General features: G+C 58.3%; 1 protein-coding gene across 1 annotated transcript in view; it reads right to left on the bottom strand.

Annotated features, from left to right (window-relative positions):
• The window catches only part of CCDC78 (coiled-coil domain containing 78), a 16,291-nt gene extending 12,185 nt beyond the window's left edge, over positions 1-4,106 (bottom strand). Inside the window, 5 exon segments of the mRNA XM_057380654.1 lie at positions 2,749-2,928; positions 3,082-3,168; positions 3,342-3,503; positions 3,505-3,577; positions 3,579-4,106. Of these exon segments, the coding sequence (XP_057236637.1) occupies positions 2,749-2,928; positions 3,082-3,168; positions 3,342-3,503; positions 3,505-3,577; positions 3,579-3,634 (558 nt within the window). The 5' untranslated portion in view covers positions 3,635-4,106.
• Positions 4,107-10,369: the final 6,263 nt, after the last annotated feature.

Here is a 10,369-nt window from a genome sequence, read left to right as displayed (position 1 = left end):
GCTGCCGCCGCAGCCGGCGAGAGCCCGGGCGACAAAAGGAGAAGGAAACGGAGAGCGGGGAAAGGTCAGAGCCTTGAAAAGGAAGAATTTACAGCGAGTCAGAAAACAGGCCCCGAGTGGCTGCCTGGCATCCCCCAAGGGCTGGGCAGGGCCGGCTCCTGCGGCCGGGACAGACACGGGCGATGTGTGAATCCCGCGCACAATGGGAGCCGCGACAATTCAGAGGCTCCGACTGTTCCCGGACAAGGGGCCGTGAATGAGCTCGCCGAGCTGCTCCTGCGCCAAGCAGCCATGACAACATATTGGCAAGGTCACAAGTAGCACTTGTAATTGGGAATGTGTAAAAGGTTCATTGTCTCCCCCGAGGAGCGCCGGGGAAGGGGAGGGGGCACAASCGCGGGCTGCTTTTCCCGTTTCCTTTGGGAAAGTCCGCACTGGGAAAATAATGAGCGAGAGGCCCATGTCGCGACAAGTGCCAGGCTGCCAAGTCGGAGCCTCCCTGGCTTCGGGCAGGGATTTTTGGGAGCCGGAGCCAAGGAACTGGGGTAAACTCCTCGGCACATGGAGGGCATCCAAGGAATTCACCTCTGGCTCCTGGAGCCGCTTCACCAAGCCTTGGAGCAGCACGGTCTAGGGGAAGGTGTCCCGTGGCACGGSGGTGGAAGGATACGGCCTTTAAAGTCTCTTCCACCTCAAAGCGTTCCGTGATTCTGTGGCTCTTCAGGATGCTATCTGGGTGCAAAACTGAATCCACGTGCTTTCGCTCTCTGAAACATTCCAGGATCCACGTGAAAGCAGCGTGTTATTGCCACTAACCTGCTAAACCCATCATTTAGAGATGTCATCTGCCTGAGAATCCATTTTTTGACAAACATATTGCACCCCCTTGGGGACAAGAAGCAGTTGAGAACGCTGATGGCTGAACTGTTCCTCCCTGAGCCTAGCTGGGAGCAGAGCAGCCCTGCCTCGTGCTCCAGAGGGATCACGGGGTGGCATCAGCCYCCCTGCGAGAGCTGAGCTCGCCTCTTTGTGAGAAATTCCCATTTCTCAGCTTCTGGGAGACAAATGATCCCTCCGCAAGGGTCACTAGCTCCCGGGATGAGCATTACCCCATATCCTGCTCTGCCAGAGACCGTCCAGGCACGCCGGACCGAAGCAGCATTCCTGCTTCACATCTTCCCACCCCAGCTCGGCACGGAAAACCAGGTCATTGAGCTGAAGCAGCTAAACTATCTGCTGGGGGAGGGAGGCAGGCAGGAGGGTGTCAGTCATTCCATCCAATTCAAAAAGGAGGAGAAGCGGCAGGGGGGAGAGGGAGGGGACAGAAGAAGGGCGATTGAAGTGGCCAAAGAAACACACAAATCTGGGTCCAAAAGCCCCTGGTTAATTATTGCTGAGCTAGCAGGCAGCGGGAAGGTGCCTATCTTTTTGGGAACCGTCAAAAATTCGCTTGAATTCGGAGATTTTGCGAACTTTTCGAGCAGAAAGCTGGCGGGCCCCTTCCCGCCGCCGCCCGAAATGAGAGCGGTTCCAATCCGTTCACGTGCGGGCAGCGCAAGCCAAGCAGAAAAAAGGGAAACAAAGCGCTCTGGCAGCGCCGAGGGACCGGCCCCGGGCAGCCCCGCCGTGACCTCCGGGCACCGCCGTGGGGCCACCGGGGAAACGGGAGAGCTCTGCCCGCGGGGAGCGGCGGGGCAGCGTGGGCACTGTCCTGTCCCTGCTCTGTCCCCTTCTCTGTCCCTGCCCTGTCCCCTGCCCTGTCCCTGCCCTGTCCCCTGCCCTGTCCCCTGCTCTGTCCCCTGCTCTGTCCCCTGCCCTGTCCCCTGCTCTGTCCCTGCCCTGTCCCCTGCCCTGTCCCCTGCTCTGTCCCCTGCTCTGTCCCCTGCTCTGTCCCTGCTCTGTCCTGTCCCCGCTGCGAGGGCAGGTCCCCTGCAAGAAAGGAGTTTTTGCAATCCAACCCCTTGAGTCACCCCCATGGCCAGGCTCTGCTGTGTCACAGCTCAGAGGGTGAACATGCACCCCCCCAGTGTGTGCTGSGACCCCAAAACCCCCCCTGTCTTGGGCTGAGCCCCCAGCACGGGAGGGGGAGATTCTGCCCCTCTGCCCCTCAGGTGAGACCCCACCTGCAGAGCTGCCCCAGCCCTGGGGAACAACAGCAGCAGGACCTGGARCTGCTGGAGAGAGCCCTGAGGGGGCCACAGAGATGCTCCAAGGGCTGGAGCCCCTCTGCTCTGCAGCCAGGCTGGGGGTGCTCACCTGGAGAAGAGAAGGCTCCAGGGAGAGCTCAGAGCCTCTTCCAGGGCCTAAAGGGGCTCCAGGAGAGCTGGAGAGGGACTGGGGACAAGGGATGGAGGGACAGGACACAGGRAATGGCTTCCCACTGCCAGAGGGCAGGGATGGATGGGATATTGGGAAGGAATTGTTCCCTGGGAGGGTGGGGAGGCCCTGGCACAGGGTGCCCAGAGAAGCTGTGGCTGCCCCTGGATCCCTGGCAGTGCCCAAGGCCAGGCTGGACACTGGGGCTTGGAGCAGCCTGGGACAGTGGAAGGTGTCCCTGCCCATGGCAGGGGGTGGGATGGGATAGTTTTTGTGGCCTTTGAGAGTTTCCCTCCACAAGAACCATTGTACAACTGATTGTACAACTGAGCTGTGATGGACACACAACACAAAGCCTGCCAAGCTGCTGCACAGCAGGGAATTATGAGGTGGCTCTGGGAACTCTGGGATGAATTTGGGGGCTTCTCTCACCTCCTGGTCCAGCTCCTTGCCCAGGGCCAGGTGATTGCTTTTCAGGATGATGAACTCCTCGGCCAGCTGCTGCCGGCTGCTCTCCAGGCTGTGCAGGCGCTGCCGCAGGGAATCTCTCTCCTCTGTCACCCTGGCACTGCGCAGCTCCAGCTCCTGCACCCGCCTCTCCAGGGCCTGCAGCTGCACAGGGAGGGCATTTCATGGCAGTTCCATGGCTCTGGGGGGAATTCAGCTGCAGCTAAAGCCAGGAGAAGATGCCAAGCAAAGCACGGGCGGGTGTGTAAGGAGCTGCATTGGCAGGGGGAGGCATTGGCAAGGCCAGTTTTTGGGTACCGTGTTTTTCAGTTTGAAGTTCTCCGTCTCATAGCGCTCCTTCATTTTGTTYGTCTCGATCTGGAGATCCACGAGGTCTTTGGAAATCTGTGACAGAGAAAAGACCTAGTGAAGGCCATGGATGGGTTCTGAGGCTGGTGTGKTGTTTGARCACAACACTCCCCTCCAGATGGAGGAATTTCCCCCCACATTTTCCTCTGTGGCTCCACTGGCCTCCCACTGCTTCACAGCTCCATTCTCTCCAACTCCTGAAATTTTACCTTCAGCTTTTCCTCTTCACTGAGGACCATCCTGGTTGGAAAATCTGTCTTGGAGCCAGACAGCTTCCCCATCTCCTCCTGTGGGTGCAGCCCCTCATTCCTGTCCTGCAGCTGCACCTGGAGGCACAGAGCAGCTCCAGCTGAATTTTCCTTTCCCCCTGCCACTCGCCCCCCACTGCTGCTGGGAGAGCTCAGCATTCCCAGCTTTTCAGAACCTGAGCAGATCCCAAGGGGCTCCCAGCTGCCATTTCCCCCCAGTAATTAGGATTTCCTCGGCAGAGCTCTGGTTCCATGACCCAGGAGGGGCCTGCAGACCCTCACACCTGTATTTTTGGCCAGCAAGATGCTCTGTCAGAGTACTCACGTTCTCTGCAACAATTCCAGGATCCATGTGCTCCAAGGCCAGGATCTGCGCACGGTGTGGGGCAGGCAGGGACTGAGAAGTGAGGAAAGACCCAAGGATCTCCAAGGAACTTCTCCCTGGAGGTCCAGGGCTGTTGCTACCAACTTTGGTTACCAGAGGGTGCGGCTTCTCCTTGATTTTAAGGTGGATCTGAACCTTAAAGCCACCCAGAGAGCTGCTGGAGGGAAAGCAGTGGCACTTCCCAGGAAGTTCTGTATTCCCAAGTCAGCCCACAGCAGACACTGGGAGAAGCAGCACAGAACCCTCCCAGTGCAGCAATTCTGACAGTGAGGGAGTGCCAGACCCTCTCAGGGACCATTCCCAAACCTGGCTGTAGGGACAGYCTCCACCTCTAGKRCAGGAATATTMCAGGGCTTTAGGGRGCTGACAAGAAGGAGGGAGAGGGACTTTTTCCATGGGCAGACAGTGATAGGACAAGGGGGAGGATTTTAAAGTAGAAGAGGAGAAATTCAGAGTGAATAGAGGGCAGGGATGGATGGGATATTGGGAAGGAATTGTTCCCTGGGAGGGTGGGGAGGCCCTGGCACAGGGTGCCCAGAGAAGCTGTGGCTGCCCCTGGATCCCTGGCAGTGCCCAAGGCCAGGCTGGACAGGGTTTGGAGCAGCCTGGGACAGTGGAAGGTGTCCCTGTCATGGCAGGGGTGGAACTGGATGGGCTTTAAGGTCCCTTCCCACCCAAACCATTCCATGATTCCCTGATTCCARGCTCTGATTAACCCATTAATTAACCCACTAACCCAACCCTCTGCTCCAAGAGCATCCAGCAGCACCTCATTTGCTTCCAGGCAACTTTCTCTTGGTCTSTGCAGTCCTTGAGCCTTCCGTGTCAATGAGCTGCCCAAAAGGTCCCAGGACCTCTGAGTCCTACCCAAGCTAAAGCTGGTGCCAGGAAAGACCTTTCTCAATTTATCCCTTCACATCTGAGATGCTGTGTGGAAAAATACAGGTTTTAAAGCAAAGTGTGCACTGGAACAGACCCAGATGAGCTCAGACAACACTAAATCTGGGTTGTGCTGATCTGTGCGCTGCTGTTGGCTCCAAACTGGGACCAGCCAGGCTGGAATGGGACAAATCCCAAAGCCACAAGTACCTGAAGAACCTCTCAGGTCGGAGTGCAGGGCATGGTGGATAATGCTGGAAAATAATACCTGGAAAAGGGGTAAAACCAGATGGATGAGGAAACCTTTAAAGGTCCCTTGCAACTCARACTCCTCCRYGGCTCTAAAATGAATTCCAGCTCTTAATCTCCTCATTTCAGGCTTATTATTGCTGCTATTTCTGTAGAGTGTGTGAGTTTAGGTAAGAATCTGTCTCCCACAGAAGAAAAGCTCTGACAATATAATGTTCAAAAAAGCCCAGAGCTCTGAATAACTCCTCAGGATCTGTCAGAGCTCGGGGGTGAGAGGGAGAGGGGCGATCCTGCCTCTGCTTGTCACAGAGCTCCTCACCTGTCCCAGGCTGCTGGASGAGACCCCAGAGCCCCTCGATGAAGGTCCAGAGAGGCCAGACCCAGGGGCTGAGCATTTTGGGGGGAAGGAGAAGCTAGCAAACCGTGCAATTACGGCTTGTTTTTCTGCAAAAGAGCTTAACAGACCTGAAGTAATTTTATTAAGGTAATGAAAGTGTTGATGAGAATTCACAGTCTCTTCACACCCAGCGCGGAGCCGAATTCACACCCTGCCCACGGCGCCGGGGGCTCGGGAGCCTCGGAGGGGGCTCGGGCACACGGAGGAGCTGAGCGCGGCTCTCAGCCCCACACGGACACCCCAGGGACGGGCACCTCCATCCCGCATCCCCGAGACCCCGATTTGGGAGGGGAAACAGCCCCACCCCTCCCACGGGTGCTCGCTGAGTCGCRGGGAGCCCGCTGCACCCGGCGGAGGACAATTAACCTATGCAAATACCACATTAATTATGCAAGCGCACCTTTGTGGCAGGTGCCGCACCGGCACTGGGAATGACAGTGACCGCTTTTCCCATGGTCTGGGAATGGGACGCCAATTTTGTCGCGGCCAACACCACAAAAAGCAAATTCGGGCTGAGAAATGAAGTTTTGGGGCGTCACTGAGGGTCGGAATCTCCATCGCCATTCCGGGCTAAACCGAACAGCCCCGCCAAAYCCAAATCCCAGCTCTGCACTGGGGGTCCTTCACTCTTCTTGCCGGGAACACCTTAAACGCGGCTTAAAGAGATGAAACCGCTCCCAAATCCCCAGGAGCTCCAGGGAGCGCAGCCRCCGCAGCGACCCCGCTGTTGTCACCTGTCCCCAGCCCTGCCAGCCCTTGGCGAGGCCATCCGTCCCCCTGTGCCCCCGGGGACCCCCGAGCGGGGCAGAGCGAGCAGCCCCGCGCTCCCCGAGCTCTCGGCAGGGCCGGCACAGCGTTATGCAGTGACTGGCTCCATCTGGCTTCCAGCGCCAGCAAAGGGAATTCGCGTCCGCTCCCGGATCTGAYAAAGTCCTGGAATGCCGGAGGAGCGCCCTGCAGCCCGGGATGCCCCAGGTGGCCGAGCCTCGCTGCCCCGGGGGTGGGGAATCCTCTGAGCCCCCCACCGATCCCCCCAACACATTCTCTCTATCCAATCTCAGTCCGCTCCCTTGCAGTTTCAAACAATGATCCTTTCTCCTGTTTGAGGAAAAGCTGCTCTCTGCCACTTTTCCAAGCCCTCAGGCTGCCACGAGGTTTTCTTCAGGCTGAACAGTCCCAGCTCTCCCAGCCTGGAGAAGGGAGGGGAGGAGGGGGCTGCAGAACCTCTCCCAGCTGCCCCACAAAGAACAGGAGAGGTTCTTCAGTCCCAGCTATTCCATAGCTCCCTCTGGATCTGCTCCAACCCATCCAGCTCTGGCCTCTCCCAGRATCCCATGGATGTGTGCTCTGGGGGGGTCGAGGGGGAGGATCATCTCCCTGCCCTGCTGAACACCCTTCCTGGATGCAGCCAGGGAGACGTTGGGTTTGTGGGCACCCAGTGCCACCCCCTGTCCCAACTGTCACCCCCAGCACCTCCAGGGGCTTCTCTGCAGGGCTGGGAGGAGGGTTGGGATGGAGGAAGGTTGGGATGGAGCAGGCAGGGAGACCCTGGCAGCAGGAGAGGGGGGTGGCAGCTGTGTTATCACGGGCAGGAGGGGGGAGCGTGGCCCCTCTGCCACAGCCCCACCCCATCCTGAGCACCAGGAAACCTGAGGACCAGGCTGCTCCATCCAATCCATCCATCCATCCATCCATCCATCCATCCATCCATCCATCCATCCATCCATCCATCCATCCATCCATCCATCCATCCATCCATCCATCCATCNCCATCCATCCATCCATCCATCCATCCATCCATCCATCCATCCATCCATCCATCCATCCATCCATCCATCCATCCATCCATCCATCCATCCATCCACCCGTCCCTCCCTCCATCCATCCAGCAGCAGGAAGCCTGTGCCCAGCTCTGGAGAGCTGACATGGGACACAGAAAATGCCACTCCCCTCTCCCTCCCCACCCTGGCACCATCCTCAGGGTGCGTTTGGTGCCTCCCTTCCCTGTGTTCACTCCCCAGTCCCGTTTCATTCTGAGCCACCCCTCTCCTGCCATTCCCTGTCTCCATYCCCACTCCCAGGGCCTCTCTTTTCCCCACATCTCAGTGTTTGGGAATTTTCTGTCTCTGTCTCCAGCAATGGCCCTGGCCATCCCAAGTCACGCCTTAGGGATGTCCTCGCCTGTCCCAGTCCAGCCAGTCCAGCCAGTCCAGCCAGGCTGGTGCTGGTGATGCATTCTCGAGTAGCCACGTGGGCCACCAGGGCAGTAATTGGCATCCCTGGGAACTGTCCCACATCAGGCACCGTTCCCAACTTCCCACATGAGTCTCGGCAGCTGTGGCAGGGCACGAGGTGACACTCAGAGATGCCCATGGGGACCTCTGCCAGCAGCTGCCACCATTTCCAGGTGCCCATCTCCAGCAGCAGGACCAGGGACTGGAACCGTGGGTGGACAGTGAGCACCAGGTAAAGCCCTGCTCCTGGGTCCTGGTCCCTGCTGGTATCCCCAGAARTGTGGCACAAGCTCAGGGGTGCTGCTGTCACCCCTCCTGGCTCCCTTGGCCATATTTTTTTGGTCTAGAATGAGAAGCAGGAGTGCTGGTTGCCCTGGCAACACGAGATGCTCTCCTCCAGACAGGGACAATATTTGGCAAGATTTGCTAAAAATACTCCCTAACTAAGCTGTGACAACACCRCACGTGTCACCTCCCTGCTCCCCTCAGGGCTCAGCCTGGGTGGGTGCTGTCCCTGCTGGTGTCCAGAGTGAGTGGCCCTGGTCACTCACCCAGGGATATCCCGGGATCCCAGATGTGGCCCAGCACTGTCCCCTCCCCAGGTCAGYCAGCCCCGGGACAGCTGCTGTGTCCCACCCAAAGGGACTGGGAAACTCCCTGAGGAGRGACCTGCAGGCCCAGGAGTGCTGCTGGGGAAGGTAAATGATTCCTTAGAGTTTAAATAGGTTTAAAATCTACTTTTTTATGATTTTGCTGCTTTTCCTAATACCATTACAGCCTTCTCCATGGCAACCAGGGGAGGGGCTCAGACTTTGGTCCTGGCCAGGAGTTTATCTGCTGGAGCTGAAGTGATGGGGGGATCGGGTGGGGGGGTCCACAGGAGCACGCTGGGACRAGGACACCCCCGGAGGGGACCCCACTGAGGTCCCCATGGTGACTGTGGAGCTCACGGGGCGGATGGGGTGCAGGGGCCGACATCTGCAGTGTCCCAGCACCTCCTGCCACAGATGGGACACACCTGGAAATGTCCCCAGGGAGGTTTAAAGGTGGGGACAGGTCTAGAGKAGATGTCTCAAGGACCTCCAAAGGTGGAGATGGGTCCAGCTCCTCCCTGCACCGCAACCACCCTGGGAAGGATTTCCTTATTTACCCTCTTTAATTCCTCRTTGCATCTCATTGATATTTCCCTTGGGAGGGCTGCTGGAGGCAGGGACAAACCTGCTCCCAGCTGCAGGCAGGGCTTGTTTAAACTTCCCAAAGAGGTTTTGTGGGTTTTGGCTGGCTGAGCTGTGCTGGTTCAGCTCTTTTYAGCTTCCAGATTGATTACACCTTGTGTCAATATGTGCTCAGTGCCTATTAGTGGGTGCGTGTATCCCCATCCCTCATTTCTCCCTCCTGATCTATAAATTCCCAGAAGAGAGGATTAAAATAGAGGGGGAGGAGAATTCCCCTTGGGGCCAAAGGGAAGAGAGAAAATAGAACCTGTGGGAAAGTTGGGTGGTGAGGCTGGAGCCTGGATGTCTCTGTCCAGCACCTCTTCCCACAGGCATGGAAATGCCTGGAGAGGAGGGGAGACATGGAGCTGGGGAAATGCCAGGCTCCCACAGTGCTGGGAAAGGTGGGAATGGTGGTGGAGAGCATCCCTGCTCCACCTCCCAAACCAGCCTGGGGGAGCCAGGGCTGGGAAGAGAGCCCTGGAGGGAGATTCCTGTTCCTGGAGCTGTGGATGGTGCCAGCCTGGTGCATCTCCAGGGGGGAATGGGGCTACCGGGACACGGGAAAGATTGGCCGTGGCTTTTCCAAGGGGCTCCTCTTGCTGGGGCTTTTCCTTTCTCTTTCTTTCCTGGAAACTGGTAAAAGATTCCACAGAAGCTGTGTTGGAACCTGGTGGGGAAACGACCCAGGGACACAGGGTGAGGTCAGCAGCCTCCCCTGGGTGCTTTTGGTGAGCTGCCAGGGGCAGAGTGTGATCTGCCAGCCCTGGAGCATCATCTGCCCTTATCCCACTGGAGGGGGGCTGGCAGAGGGGCTGGGGACCCTCACTCACAGCCACCACCTCACCATGGGACCCTCACTCACAGCCACCACCTCACCACAGGGACCCTGCCCTTGATCTCAGCCTCCCCTCTGGCACAGCAGCACCGGGCAGGGCAGGGTGTGGACCCCCAGTGCCCTTCCCACCCTCGAGGACAGGAGGGAAAATAGGACAATGCCYTCAGGAGGGGCTGGGGGTTCAGCCCAGAGGTTGTTAGTGCCGCACAGGGAAGAGGTTTTTCCCATTTCCCAACTCATTTCCCATTTGCATCACCACAAACCCTCAGGTGTTTCAGCCCATCTCGCCCTAAGGGTGACCCCAAACCTTTAATCCCTGTGTCCTACAGATGCTCTGAGCCCCAGCATGTGGTTTTTGTGTCCTGATGGAGAGKGAGGACCCTCTGCCAGGGCTTATCCCAGGGCTTCTCCCAGGGCATCCCCGGCCCGGCAGGGTCAGTGCTCCTGCTCAGGCCCCTCCAGGGCACTCACTGCAGAGTGCTGAGACACTCTATGAGGTTGTCCCATCCCTCCCTCCGTGCTCCAAGCCCACACAAATCCCATCTCAGTCAGGACCGCCCTCTGCAGGACCCCCGAAAGGTTCCCGGACATYTCATTCCATGCCCCTTTCCCGACTTTCTCTAAAGGCAGTCCCAGAGCAGGGGGAGCAGTGAGGAGCCCGTCCCGGTGGCACTGAGCCCGTCCCGGTGACATTGTCCCCAGCCAGGCTGTCCCCGGGGCTCAGGCACGGCCCGGGCCAGCAGCAGTGGGGTTAAGCCCGGCCGGGCAGGCGGCTGGACAGGCGTCAAGGTGG

Source organism: Malurus melanocephalus, unplaced genomic scaffold, assembly GCF_030028575.1.
Source record: "Malurus melanocephalus ecotype Western Australia unplaced genomic scaffold, MMel_1.1 scaffold_465, whole genome shotgun sequence".
NCBI lineage: Eukaryota > Metazoa > Chordata > Aves > Passeriformes > Maluridae > Malurus > Malurus melanocephalus.
This window is presented reverse-complemented; position numbering and strand designations above follow the sequence as displayed.